Here is a 15,286-nt window from a genome sequence, read left to right as displayed (position 1 = left end):
TCTCAACCGGGGTCCGGGGCCCCCTAAGGGGCCTTGAGCAGGTTTCATGGGAGCTGCCAAGCAGGCCAGCATTAGACTTGCTGTGGCCCGGAGCAGAAAGCTGAAACCCCACTGCATGGGGCTGAAGCCCAAGTCCCTGAGCCCTGCCACCCAGGGCTGAAGCTGAAGCCTGGGAAATGTAGCTCCATAGGGGGCTCCTGTGGCATGGTGCCCCAGGCAATTGCCCTGCTTGCTACCCCCAATGTCGGCCCTGGCTTTTATATGCAGAAAACCAGTTATTGTGGCACAGGTAGGCCGTGGAGGAGTTATATAGCATGTTGGGGGGGCCTCAGAAAGAAAAAGGTTAAGAATGTCTGTCTTAGGGCACCTTGTAAAGACGTCCTGCCCACTGGGATTATTCCTTGATTTTTTTAAAAAGAAGGATTTTAAAGTGTGGTTCTTTATGATTAAAAAGTATCTGCCATGTTCAAGTCATATTCAGTTTTACCAGTCAAATTGGAGGTGCCCAAAATGTACCCGGGGGCATTCTAAAATGTCAAGCTCAAGATGCAGAATGACATGCTGAGAACTGCAGTCTCCATGAGTCTGCACCTCCATGATGGAGGAAGGTGGCTACTCATCTTTATTAAAATTAAGCATGCCCCCACAAGTTCCTGCCAAGTTGTCTATGGTCTCTGTCACCCTCTGTTGGAAAGCATTTGTTCCCCTACTCCCCACTCCCATATTAAGTGTGTATTTGTGAATCAGAGTGAAGGTCTAAAGTAATAACACGTATGCTTAATTTGCCCTATAGAGAATATTCTTTGGGAAACATGTAACAACAAAGATTTTCCAGTAATTGACAGAAAAAAATGCTGACTGACAATTCAATTTTTTCAGATAATGAGATCTGTAGGGAAGTTTTAATCTTCAGAAGGTTCCACGTGAACTATCAGTAGTTTGATTAACCTTTTATGTGGCCATATACATTTTCCCATTTTCTACAGTTTGATTATATGGCTGTAAGACTTATTTGTAGGAGGAATGTTATTGAGGAGTTCTCATGGTCTAATTAACAAATGCATATCTTAATATTCCATCAAATCAGTGTATACCATTTGTATTCTGATGCTAACTGTGTTAATGATAAGAATTCACTGTATCTGAAAAACTTTTTCTTACTAAGATGCCAACTAGGCACATGTTGACTGGGTTTTTGCATCAAACATTTACACTGAGGGTATATAACACTCAAATGCAAGCGTTTCAGTTATAAAGTGAATTTATAAAGACTATTCATAATACTAAGGTCTACTTCCTTTGTTTTTAATACTAAAAAAGTGTCAGATAAAATTGTCCTTCCAACTCTTATTTTTGCCTTCTCTTAAGTGCCTATATGAATGGATGGGGTTTTATGATGCATATCTCATTACCACTTCTTAGAGGGTCTGCCTTTGGACCAGTACCAATTTTCTAAATTGTACTGCTTCTTTAGGAAAAATAAAACCATGGTAACCAGATGTGGTATGATTATTTGCCTCTGACCTGGCAAAGTGTTAGGTTTAACAAAAGAAGCTAATAGAAATATTCAGATTGACCCTTCTCATCATGTAGGTAGCTTGGAGCACAATCAATCTCTCATTATTATCAGAGTTATTCAGGCAGAGGCAGCAGTACTAGTATTTCTCATGATCAGCCCTTGAGCCAGATGTAATTTGCCATTTGGAGCATTGTATTTTGAAACAATAATGCATTGAAATGAACAGAACAGGAATTAGAAGTATAGTAGTCAAGAGGATACGCTAAAGAGTATCTACAGCGTAAATACACTCCTCAAGTACTTTAAGTGGACACTGGTGATTTAAAGTCACATAATGTAGCTTTATTAGAGCTCACATTCATCCACAATTTTTAAAGTCATCATATGTATAATTGAACGAATCCAACAATAGAAAATGGCCATCTTGGCCTGTGTGTTTGACATGCTAGGCCTTTCATTAGGAGCCATGATGTGGGTAATAAGATCCCTTTTAGCTGTGTAGTGAAATTTGAACGAAATAATGTTGAAATGCATTGACATGAAATCTTCTAGAGTAATATTTTTCACAAACAGAAAATTCACAAAAGAAAAAATTACAGTCTGTAGAACAAGTCACAGTCCCATACTTTGGATATGACAGCAACTGGCAAATGTTAATATGCTATTGTTTATGATTAATCTGATAAGTATAGACTTGAAAATTTTGTTCCAGTATATGTTGTTTATATATTACCATGTAGAGGCCTTTATATATTTATACAGTAAAATCACTAGTACTGTGGCACTGAGACTTTTAATCGGTGACTCCTTCAGAATGAGAATCACACTCCCCTTCGCTTTGTAAGTGGAAATTGACTCTCAGTAGTTCTCTTCTCTCCCCCCCATCTTCTATTTCAAATTTCCCAATAGTTGTTTTTACATCCTATTGTTCACGTCTTTATAGAACTCATAAGTGTTGAGTTACCCGATAAAGCATTGAAGCCTTGACTGGTGAATACTGACTATGAGAGAGAGGGACAAAAAGCATTTGTAAATGCATTAAATGACAGTAATGGAAGGATATGTTGTCCATTAAGAGCACATGACCGATTAAAAGCCTTCTTTTAATTTGGCCAGATCTCTCGTAAGAGTTTTTTTAAAAACAAATTTCTGTTTTTCCGTGCCAAATAACACACACTGAGTTTATCGAATCTGATCTTTCTAGGACCATTGAAGCTAATATTTCTCATGTTCATGGGTGTGTGCCTTTTAAGAGCTCTTGCTACATTTGAGCAAACTTCCAAATGCATTGCATTTTACAAAATCTCCTTTGAACTGTCATATATTTTTTCTTTGGTTACTCTCATCATTGCTGATTACCAAGATAGTCATGTGTAAACGGAAGGTTTTTTTCTTCATAATCAGTTACCGTCCTTCTTGATTCATTCAGGGATGCCACAACTCATTGTTTAACAGATAACAATTCACCACCAGGAAGTAATTTATGGTGCATCTCACGGTAGACGGTAGATTGTGGCATCACTGAGTGAGTTGGGCAGGAAGGGCAGGCTGAATAAGGATAATATTTCTAGGTCTCTGTTTGCTTACTGGCTGATATCTCCTGTATATTGTCACTTAGAAAATTACCCCTGCCTCCTGTGCTCTTCCCAGCCTGCACATGATTTGCTTTGAAAGTGCAGTATTGTGGATTGGATGTTAATTTCTCACATATTTCTGACTTGCCACGTGGTGTCTTTTTATTTGTTTATCACAACTCTTAATGATAGCAACAAGTAGAAACGGTCATAATTGTAGGAAACAATGCAAGAAGTTTAACCATATGTTTAACAATTTACAGAAAGATGGACTTTCTTAACAGAGAGATTTACTAAAGTGTTACATACCTGATCTGCAAATATGCACACTCCAAGGAGCAAGTGGCTTGGTATGGAATAATAATCATTTAACCATATATAGTGTCTTCCATTCCAAGTAGTTGAAGCACTTTATTGAAGTTATTGAATCAAGCCTTGTAGCATGCCTTGGTTTACTAATCATTTTATGAATGGGCAAACTGAGTCACACAGAAATTAAGTAATTTGCCAAAATCACAGAGGAAGTCTGCAACAGAGCTGGGATTAGGAGTTGGGTCATCCTGATTTCACAAGACAGTCTTTCCTCCCCAGTATAGTGGATCTAGATTTTGGTTGTGAGAGCATATGCTGACTTGGATACGTACAGGGAAAGGAGCATCTTGTGATTGTCTTGACACATCTCGCATTCTTTGTGGCATGGAGGGCCTTCTAAGGGTGATGACTGATAGATGCAAAGACCATCTGTGTTGGTAGCTTGTGTAATAGTGGTCTGTGTTGATGGTATTCCTTTTCAGTAGAGACTTTGCAAGTGATCTTCTTGTTCAATAAACTGTGAATCCCAGGGTTTCCTCTGGAGGTATTCTCCGTTTGCATGGAAGATCTATGCCACTACAGAGCATGCAGGTCCCCTTTACATGCTTCTGCAGCATGAGAGATCTCAATAAGCCGTGTAACCAGGGCCTCCCCTGTTGGATGCTGCATCAAAAAACCCAGCCAGGGTACGCTCTTCATAAGAGGAAAGAATATATCTGTCATTTTTTTAACATAAGCAGGGAATCCTTGTTGGTTTGAAAGGGGGATAAGAGAATGTGCATGTCAACCATATTACCCAGTTCAAGCAGGGCTTCCATGGCACATGGAGGTAAATGATGCTGCGGAGGCAGATCATGCAGAGTCTGATCTACCTAGGTTTTCTGAGACTTCATGGTTAGTAAAGATGGTTGTGCAGAACATGAGCATTTAGGACCACCAGATGTTCTGTATATATGTTGGGAATATATAATACACACATTGCATTAAATAGCAATTTTATTAAATATTAATTTTAAAATTTTGCCAAAGTCTGGAAAACTCTCAAGATCATTAATATTTCAGGATTAATATTCTACCATTTTTAAGTTAAGCAGCTGATGCTATTTTAAGCATCTGTTTGCCATAAATCAGGAACTTTTTGTTTTAAGTATTGCGTTGGACACTTAATTTAAAATACTTTTTATTTTATCTATGAAAAGAGGTACTGTGTGTTTAGAAGAATTTAAAAAAATATAAATCTTATAATTTTGCTGACACAACAGGGTTAAAACATTAAATAGGTTATTGCTAATACCCTTTTTGAGTAGTGGGGTGTGTGTGTGAGAGAGAAAAATATTGTCACTACTACTGGGAAAAGAGTATGCCTTACTTTACGTCAGAAAGCATCGATAGAATAGCTTGAGACACTTACCATTTGTTAATTTTTAATGACGGTCCTTTGTCTATTAAAGAACATAATGCAACTGAACTTTTTCTGTCTCAATCAATTTTTGTGTTTTTTTCATTAATCAACTAATGCATATTTCTTCCATAGCTCTTTATTCTAATGAAATATGTGGACGATTTGGCAGATGGCAATGATCTCATCAGTAACGCATCAGAGTAAAATCCATTTAGCAGATTACATGGAGTTTATTTTTGTTGTATCAGAGATATTGATATGTTCTTTCTAACTGACGCTCTTCTCAATAGATAACATTTCAGAATTCATCTTGCTCACATATAACCATTTTTCCTCAATCTGAAAGCTGATCTGATTTGTTTTTTTTAATATGAAATGAACTCTCCTGTGTATTTATCATTACATTCCAAGGAATTTTTCTCCCCTCTTTTCACTCTTTCCTTATATTGTTGAGCAACTTTGAGGGCCTGATTCTAAGTCCACTGAAGTCACTGGGAGTCTTTCTGTTGAGGTTAATAGGTGTTGGATCAGTCCCCAAATTGGCTGATGGAAAATTCACTCAAGCAAGCAGACGCCAGTTTAGTACAGCTGGGTGACCAACAAAAGGATTTTTGTTATATACTTTACTCTGCTTGGATGGTTACACACAGGTTATCCTAGTTTGAGGTAAAGATTCAGAAGTACAGGACTCTGTTCTCAGACCCTCTTCCCTTTGTTAATAATGCAACAAACTACCACCATGGCTTTAAGGTTAGCACTTTCTTCTGCTATACTGTAACTTGAAAGGTGGCCTGTCTGAAATAAAAAAGAAAAGGAGTACTTGTGGCACCTTAGAGACTAACAAATTTATTAGAGCATAAGCTTTCGTGAGCTACAGCTCACTTCATCGGATGCATTTGGTGGAAAAAACAGAGTAGAGATTTATATACACACACACAGAGAACATGAAACAATGGGTTTATCATACACACTGTAAGGAGAGTGATCACTTAAGATAAGCCATCACCAACAGCAGGGGGGTTGGTGATGGCTTATCTTAAGTGATCACTCTCCTTACAGTGTGTATGATAAACCCATTGTTTCATGTTCTCTGTGTGTGTGTATATAAATCTCTACTCTGTTTTTTCCACCAAATGCATCCGATGAAGTGAGCTGTAGCTCACGAAAGCTTATGCTCTAATAAATTTGTTAGTCTCTAAGGTGCCACAAGTACTCCTTTTCTTTTTGAGAATACAGACTAACACGGCTGCTACTCTGAAAAATGTCTGAAATAGACACCCTGTTCTAGAAGGTAATAAAAGAAAAATAATTGATCCTTTTATATCTTTAACTGTCTTGATATTAAATGATCGTTGTCATAGGCTGAGTTGAGGTTTAAAACTGTGAATCTGACTTTGAGAGTTCACATGTGTATTGAAATGTTCTCTGACCCTTGCTGCAAAAGAAAAATTAAGAAGCTAAAAATTAATAGAACCCTAGAGTACGTTGGCAATTAGAGTGAACAAGATTTCAGTTGCTCTCCATCATCAGTTTCTCACACTGTTGGATAGATAGGGTATTTTTAATTTGCACCCCTTATTTCAATCTGTCAAAAAAAATTCTTGAAATATTTGTATATGTTCCAATTAGAGTAGCATTAAACCATTTTTTAAAACTACGCTTTAAGAAGCAGAACTTGGATTAAGGAAACACTAAATAAACTGATTAATGTGTGAGAGATGTTCTTGCTTGCTTATATTATTATTAAGAGGATATTGTTTAATAATATGATGCAAGCTATATCCATCCTTAGAAGAATTTTAAACTATGTTAGTAAATAGAAAAAAATTTAATTTAGAATTATTTTAGTATTATCTAGGGTGGAGAAGAAGTATTACATTTTTGTTTGGTCTGTATTTCTCATTGTATATTAAGGGTGTAGCTCCAAAAGGAGCAGTAGGAAAGGGAGCATGGTGGCTTCAAGTCCCCTTTGCATCTTCCCAATGCTGGGCTGCTTCTGGCAAAACATAGACAGCACTGGGGTCCTGTCAGAATTACAACAGTCTGGCCCTGGTTGCCTATGGAGCGTAATGCTGCCTGGAATCTCCACACAGAAGTATGTGCTATAGCCCGACCCCTGAGGTGCTTCTCTCACCACCAGCCTCTTTCCCCCTTTTCCCCTCCCCCCATGCCAGCACACATATACCAGGGCTTGCAGCTATCTTCCATGGTTCTGGCCCTGGGGGAATCCTCTGGCCAAATACTGGGGTTTAGCGCTCCTTTAAACTGCTTGGGCCCTTTCATCCAGCATATAGGATCCAAAACGTGGATGAAAATCTTACCTGAGATGTATAATTTTTCTTGTCTTATTAAGGAGAGCAACTATTATTTGATAAATAGGTGGATTTTTTTAGAAGATTACAGAACCATATAAATGCAAGGTTGAAAAGGACCTTGAGAGGTCATATAGTCCAGTCCACTGTGCTGAGGCAGGATCTAGAGTCTAGATTCTAGACCATCCCTGATAGGTGTTGTCTAACTTAAAAGCCACCAGTGATGGGGATTCCACAACCTTGCTTGGAAGCCAATTACAGTTCTTATCTATTCTTATAGTTAGAAAGTTGCTGGAGTTTTTTGCCAATATCTAACGTAAATCTCCCTTACTATAGATTAAGCTCATTACTTCTTGTCCTACCTTCAGTGAACATGGAGAACAGTTGATCACCATCTTCTTTAGAACAGAGCTTAACCTATTTGAAAACTATCAGGTCCCCCCTCAGTCAATTTTTCTCAAGACTAGACATACACAGGTTTTTTTAACCTTTCCTCAGAGGTCAAGTTTTCTAATCCTATTATCATTTTTGTTGCTTTTCTCAGGACTCTCTCCAGTTTGTCCACATCTTTCTTACAGTGTGGCATGCAAAACTGGACCCAGAACTCTAGCTGAGGCCTCATCAGTGCCAAATAAAGTGGAACAGTTACCACCCATGACTTACATACAATGCTCCTGTTAATACACCCCAGAATATTAGCCTTTTTTAATCTGCATCAGATTGTTGTCTTATATTCAATTTTGATCCATTATAAACCCCAGATCTTTTTCAGCAGAACTACTGTCTAGCTGGTTATTCCCCATTTTGTGGGCGTGCATTTGATTTTCCCATGCAAAGTGTAGTACTTTGCACTTGTCTTTACTGAATTTCATCTGTTTGGTTTCAGACTGGTTCTCCAATTTGTCAAGGTCATTTTGAATTTGAATTCTGTCCTCCAAAGTGCTAGCAACCCCTCCCAGCTTGGTGTCATCTGCACATTTTATAAGCATACTCTCCACTCCACTATTCAAGTCATAAATGAAAATATGAATGGTACTGGACACAGAGAGATCCCACTAGATATGTCCTTCCAGTTTGACAGTGAACCATTGATAACTACTCTTTGAGTACACTTTTTAACTGGTTGTTCTTTCTCCCCCAACCCCCAGTAATTTCATCTAGACCACAGTAAGCCGGTAACCATGTCAAAGAAGAAAATTAGATTGGTGTAGCATCACAAATTTGTGTGGGTTATAATTTATCACCCTATTTTCCTTCAGATGCTTACTGGAACAAATTGTTAAAAAAATCAATTTGTATCTTTCCAAACATCAAAGATAGGTTGTCTGGTCTATAATTCCCCCAGCTCTTCTTCGTTACTCTTTTTAAAGATAGGTTCTATGTTTTTCCTTCTCTAGTCCTCCCGAGACCGCCCCTGTCCACCAGGAGTTCTTGAAGAAGATAATCACTAATGGTTCAGCTAGTTCATCAAGTACCATAAGGTCATTTTCATCAGACCTTGCCAACTTGATTAAATCTAACTTATCTAAACATTCTTTAATCTGTTCTTTCCCTGTTCTGGCTTGTGTTCCTTCCCCCTTGCTAATATTAATTGTGTTAAGTATATGGACATAATTAACAATTTTAGTAAAAACTTAGGCATTAAGTAAAATAGGCATTAAATACGTCCATCTTCTTGATGCCGTTATTAACTGTTCCCCACTGAATGAGGACCAACGCTTTGTCTTTTGTTCCTGTTGTACTCATAGAACCTCTTCTTTCTGGTTTTTGTATCCCTTGCTAAATGTAACTCATTTTGTGCCTTAGCCTTTCTGATTTTGTCCCTATATGCTTGGTGCTATTCTTGCATTCATCCTTAGCAATTTGTCAATTTTTTCATTTTTTGTAGGATTCCTTTTTGATTTTCAGGTCGTTAAAAAGCTCCTAGTGCAGCCATATTGACCTTTTACTCTTCTTCCTATCTTATCCAGGTACTGCTAATCTCTGATTGAATTTTAATTATAAAAGTGATACATAAAGCAACTATCCCAATGTATAACCAGATATTTTAATTGCTAACAGAATATTGTACCTCCTTTTAGTGTTTTATGTTCTCCAGCTCTGTCATGTCCTCTCCCTTTCAAATAATTATTAATGATCAATTTAGCCTCATGCCTCATTGGCCTGGATTATTTTAGAAATGAGCATCCTGGGGAAAACAGAGAACATCCATGTATTCCAAAGCTTGTGTAGTCCTCATTTTCTTCATTTTGTATAGCTACACCTAAGATCCATAAACTTGGCTGTTGTATAATTTTATCTTTAGATGGTGTGGCCTAAAATTAATCTTTCTGTAGGGTCACTGTATGGTATGTATTCTGCCCACACAGTGGCTTTGTTTTAGAAAGAAGGAGGGAAAAGGGAAAAAAAATGTTATAAATTCCTGCTAGTTTCAAAGTTTTCCTCCGAATACTAATTTTTTAAAGTGTTTAAGAGAAGTGTGTATTCTTCTGTTTGTAAACGTTTTGCCTGGATGGCTATTTGAATGACCTGGCTCTACTTTGCACATGGTTAGTGCTTTCATTTCACTTTTGATGTAAACTTCTCAGTGAAGAGTGACACAAGTGGCTATCTACTTTCATCAGTTTCAGCAGAGCATTTCATGCAAAAAATACTCTTAATGTTTTTTAAGTGATCAACACAATGGGCTTAATAGATATGTAACTGTTATCCCTTGTGCTTTAAATATGCCAAAAAGTTGTCGTTTTCTTACTCCCTAAAACTTGAGGAATATTTTATGTATTTATTTATTTAAATGTATAAAATATGTAATTCCATCTATGATAGGTAAAAAGTAACACACACACTCTGCTCCTAACAATAAATAAACTTCCAACCTCAGACATTCCCCTCCCCAAATGCTTGGCAGAAAACAGTGGGATGTACAGCATTCCTGGAAATAACAGTTCTGAGGTCTGGCTAATCAAGAGGGGGAAAGGCGTTCCAGAGGTGAGGGACCCTCATGGAGAGCACTCTGCCAGCAACTTCTTCCTGTATGTAGAGGAGGAGGTCCAGCTCAAGCACTTCCACTGATCTTAATCGCGACAGCATATCACAAGGAGAGAGACAATCCTACAGGTAACCAGGTCTCAAACCATTTGGGGCTTTAAAGGCGAAAACCACCAATTTGAATTCTATCCATTATAGCCAATGCAACTGCTGCTATAGGGTGAAGTGAGCTGATATTGCTTGTCAAGCAATTATTATATAGATGATTCTGGATTGTCTCCTGCAGTTCATAAAAGAAGGGCCTAAAATAATGTAAACTGTGATTTACATTCTCTGTAAGTTGTAGTGTTGAATAATTTTTAAAACATCGGTTGCCTTTGGATTTAAAAATAGTGATCTGGAAATGTCAGAAAAAAGCTTACAATGCTATAATAAAAACCAAACAAAAAAACTTCACCTTTATAAATTCTCAAGAAAACAAAAAGAAAAATATTAAAAATGGAGGTTCAGAAATCTTGGAAGTCTCCCCTCCTGGTTTTCAAGCAGCTGCTCCGATAATAAGCACAACTTTGTCTTAGGAAAAGAGAAATACATTTGTGTTCATTTGACAAGTTAGAATGTTTTGTTATTAACAGGTTTGGCAAACATCGCAAAGATGACAAGATTGAGAAAACTGGTAAAATTAAAGTTCAGGAAGCCCTTACTTCAGAAGAGGAGAGAATACGAATGAAGCAAGAACAGGAGAGGTAGACTTCAGTATTTGCTTAAACATTAGCAGAGAGAGTTTTTGTTTGTTTGTTTTTTGTGGTGTTTCTAAACTCAAGAATTTACATGCAACTGAAGTTTGGTTTTCACTGATAAAATTACCCAAATGATGATGTGTTTATATAGTTAATATAACAGAAAGAAACAGAGAGAAACTGGACTTGTTTGGGACATAAACAGTGCAGTCAAAAGAAACTGTCATTCAATATCTTTTATGCGACCAGTAGCAGCTATATAATTATTTCTTAATTAGGGCACGTGAAAGAGTTACTTTAATTTTTTCTCAAGACTCATTCTATAATCTATTTTACAGACTTCTCAGAAAACAAATATTTATATAAAATTGAAATACATTTTGTATCTTTCCCTTAAAGTCTTTCATACCTAGTTTATTACTAATTGGTTTTATGCTGTTCAGAAATAGAATTTAAAATTTGATCATTGCAAATAAATTTGTCACTGCAGTTCTGTTTGTTGTCATGGAGTAATGTGTACATTAAACTGTTAATTGTAAAACCGAGTGGTGAGTACCTCTATTTTTGCCTTGTTCTCCTTCCCTTAACGTTGAAGCCTCTATATTGTTTGTGTCGTATGCTCCTCATTATTTTAAACAAGCTAATATTTCCAATCTGAATTTCACCCTGTGTCTTGCAGACCCCAAGGATTCTGGGCCGAGGCTCTGTTATTTCTTATTACTTCATTTAGGGCTAAATCCAAGAGAAGATTAGGAAGTGACTTGATCACAGTCTAAAATTACCTACATGGGGAGATTTCTGAGAGTAGATGGCAGTTTACTGTAGGAAACAAAGGATAACAAGCTATAAGCGCTGGAAGCTTAAGTTAGACAAATTCAGACTAGAAATAAGGTGCACATTTGTAACAGTGAGCGTTATTAACCATTGGAACAACTTACTAGGGATGGGGTGGAAGACTGTATGTTTTTCTAAAAGATATGCCCTAGCTCAGCCAAAAGTTGTGGGTTTGGCGCAGAAATTACTGGGTGAAATTTTATGACTTGTGTAATGCAAGGAGGTTGAACTAATTGATCATGATGATCCCTTCTGTCCTTAATATACATGAATCTGCGAACTCTATATTTGATGTTTGGCTCCCCAAAAGATACATGGGATTAATCTGTTAACAGAGTTTAATTGTAAATATCTGAGTTTCTCTTCTGCTAGTATAGAGGCCAAACCATAGCTTTTGATCTTTACTTATGGCTTAATTTTCCTTTTGTTGATAAAACCAAAAGTAGGAGCACTAAATGTCTTCCTGTTTTGTTGAGACATTCTTTTGAAGTAATTGCTCTCTCAAATAAAACTGTAAAGGAATATTTTGAAACTGGAGGAAATATGTCACAAAGTGTGTGTGTGTGTGTGTGTGTGTGTGTGTGTGTTTATATAATCAAGGCTGAATGTTGGAATCTGCATGATATACAAAATTATTTTTCATGGTAGGGAAATTTTCTGTTATGCGCGCACTCAGTAATATTGGAGAGAGTATAGAATATGCATGTCATAAAACAGATTGTAATAGTCACTCTGAGTACTACTGCATAATTATATAGCCTCCTATGTATGAAACAACCTCCTAATCCCCATTCACCAAACTACTCTTGCCTCCTGGAAATCTCTCCTTAAAACCTCATTCCTGCTGTGTCACAAAATAATTTATATATTCACTCGAATCATCAATATATGCACATGCCAGAACTTGGTAACAGCATGATCTTATTATTGTGACCCAGATCCTTCCTCTCCCCTCAGATCCCCACCCCAATTGTTGGTTTCGTTCTTGTTGTGTCATGTGTACAATTATAATGTAATTTCTTTGTGGCAGGGGCCTGTACTACTAATAAATGATGATAACATAGCAACAAAAATGTGCTTGGTGCTTCCTTAAATTTCCAAAAGTACCAGATTATGACTCAGTCCATGGTGGTTTTGAATTGTCGTAGTCAGATTGTAGTTCTTCCTTTCTATTTTCTATATTAGATACATAATAAATTATTGCCGGTGCAAATTAACGAAAAGTCTAGAAATAATTATTGGGAGAGACAGTAAAATGATGCTGGTTCATAATGGCTCCTTTTTTCACTTTCATTATGTTTTACTGGCACAGTTCACTTACTCTGTTTTGTTTGGTGTTTGAAGCTTTATACCTTTAATGATGCAATACTTTTGGGAACTAGGCTGAATTTAATGAATTTACTATGTGTAAGAGGCTTGGAACGAAAAATCCTTAGGGGTCAGAGAACAAGTGAATGGTCCATTAAAAAATCAATCATGTCCACAATTTTATAAAATTATTATACTCTGACTTTGCAATTTTAATAGTAATGTGCTTACAATAGTATTTTGCTTAAACTCTTGAAAGTATTTTGTTCATATTGATTAGAAGACAAATAAGCAAATGAATGTACTTCAATTGATCACTGATTGAAATGGATAAAAACTGCCTTTTATGAATACAATACTAATACTAATAATACTTCCTTTTTAAAAGAGAATTCATTTTAGCCAGCTTTGGTGCATGTGTTCCAGCAACAGTAACAAAGCAGTATGTAAATTGTCCCGTTGAAAATACAGGTGTATAGACCAGATATGTTTATCAAATACCTGCATTGGAACTGTGTCAGAAACCTGGAGTAAGCACCCACCATTCTTATAAAAATTGTCAGAGGATACTTATTAATGGTAAATTGTCAGGATGTCAGGTTGATGTTTCACCCGACAGTACAGTACTGTGTATCTGCATTCTGGGGGCACTGGTTTACTCTGAGAAAGGAAGCTAGTGAGTTATCTTTGAATATCTCCAAGCACTGACCATCTGACCCAAACTGCTTAGGTTATGAGCTCTGACAAGCTTACAGCTCCAGGTAGCATTGTTGTTGAAGCCTGAGCGCAAAGAAGTTACCTTGGATTTACACCACTGAAACAGAGATCAGAACTGGGTCCATTCAGCGCCAGATGAAGGCAATATTGGGTTCTGGGCATACCACATTATGGGGGACCCTCTGTGCCTGACACCCATGCTCTGATCCTGCTCCTCCATGTGCAATACTTGGAGTGGTGGTGTCAGTGGGTCCCCTCTCCTCCCAGAGAGGCAGGGGCAGTAGCATGGGCCCTCTTTTCCCTCAGGAATAGTAGGAGCTTTCCTTTCCTTCCTCAAGAGGAAGGGTGGCCCCCAAGTGTATTTGCTTGGATTAGTGAGATGCATGTGCTAGATTCTTCTGCTCCGGCCCTGCAAAGAATCCCCTGGTGGGGTTATGCTGGTGCAGTCCCTTCAGAATAGTTGGTCTTATATTTAACATCCCTTAGAGACATATGGGGTAGTAGACACTTCAGGGGTTTCAGATTGTCTACAGACTTAGGCAAACATTGCTGTATTGGTTACACTCAGGTCACGTTTTCAAACCTTTCTGGGCAACTAAAAGCGCTAGCGTTACTGCCCTGGCTGCGCTCCCCTTTGTGGATGCTCATCTGACTGTTGTACCCAAACCTTTGGCTGCCACAGGCTTTTAAGGTTATGATAAAGTCTCTATATCTGGCCTTTCAGGAACACTCCTGGTGTATAGACTCCAAGTCTGGTGCCCCATGGGGAAATTGGATCCCATAGCCCAACTGCTCCGCCAAGTATCTTCAGAGCCTTCCTACTCCCTCCCCAGAGTTCCACTCACATGTGTACTGTGGATTACTGTGTCACCCTTTTGTCGACTTCATGACAATTACAGCAAGTAACACATAGGCTTTGCAAAGGCACTTCTAAATTATACATGCATTTTAACTCATAGATGAAGCACTTGAGATACACAAATCTATGGAAAAATAACTTTACTCTTGAGTGTCTTTTGGGTCTTAGTGCCTTCCAGGGAGTCCAGACTTCTTCTGCACTCTCCTCTTCTCCTGTCCAGTTTTGTCTTCTGGTTCTGGGCTGTTCCTCTGGCTGGAGGGAGACTTTCTTTTTACAGCTTATTCTAACATCTTTGTTTTTCTTGTCCTTCCCCAGGGTTTTTCCATTCTCCAACAAGTTCAAAGTCTTTGGCTAGGTTGTTCACTACTTGGATTTAGACAGTTCTTCTTCAAATAGTGTCCCTCTGGGGGCTCCACATCAGGTTATATATGTGTCTGCGGGTCTGCATCTGTACCCTAGACATCCTCATGCCACAATACAAGGGCATATAGGGAGGGGTGGACCCACCACCACTCCAGTTCCTTCTCAGCTGCCTTCTGCTTGAGACAGAGTATTGCAGTGTCCATTAGCTAAGCCATGTGACTTGTTATGCTTCTTGCTTATTTTTCTTAATTTTACAGGTATTTCTTTTCTTTTTTTATTTTTCCCTTATTTAGCAGTTTGTGCCTTTTGGAATGGGGAGGATTCTCCTTCCCATTTTTTTTTTTTTTTGTCCTTTGCC

At 37.9% G+C, this 15,286-nt stretch overlaps 1 protein-coding gene across 13 annotated transcripts in view; it reads left to right on the top strand.

Annotated features, from left to right (window-relative positions):
• Positions 1–15,286, top strand: part of PARD3 (par-3 family cell polarity regulator) — a 657,871-nt gene that overhangs the window by 486,720 nt on the left and 155,865 nt on the right. For 9 of the 13 annotated variants that reach the window (XM_038392144.2, XM_043509558.1, XM_038392140.2 and 6 more), the window contains one exon: positions 10,743–10,853. The exons of the other annotated variants lie outside the window; for them this stretch is intronic. In XM_038392144.2, the coding sequence (XP_038248072.1) occupies positions 10,743–10,853 (111 nt within the window). The remainder of the gene's footprint in view (positions 1–10,742; positions 10,854–15,286) is intronic. 13 annotated transcript variants of the gene reach the window in all.

Source organism: Dermochelys coriacea, chromosome 2 (genome assembly GCF_009764565.3).
Source record: "Dermochelys coriacea isolate rDerCor1 chromosome 2, rDerCor1.pri.v4, whole genome shotgun sequence".
NCBI lineage: Eukaryota > Metazoa > Chordata > Testudines > Dermochelyidae > Dermochelys > Dermochelys coriacea.
The sequence above is the reverse complement of the archived record's forward strand: the minus strand, read 5'-3'. Positions and strand labels throughout refer to the sequence as shown.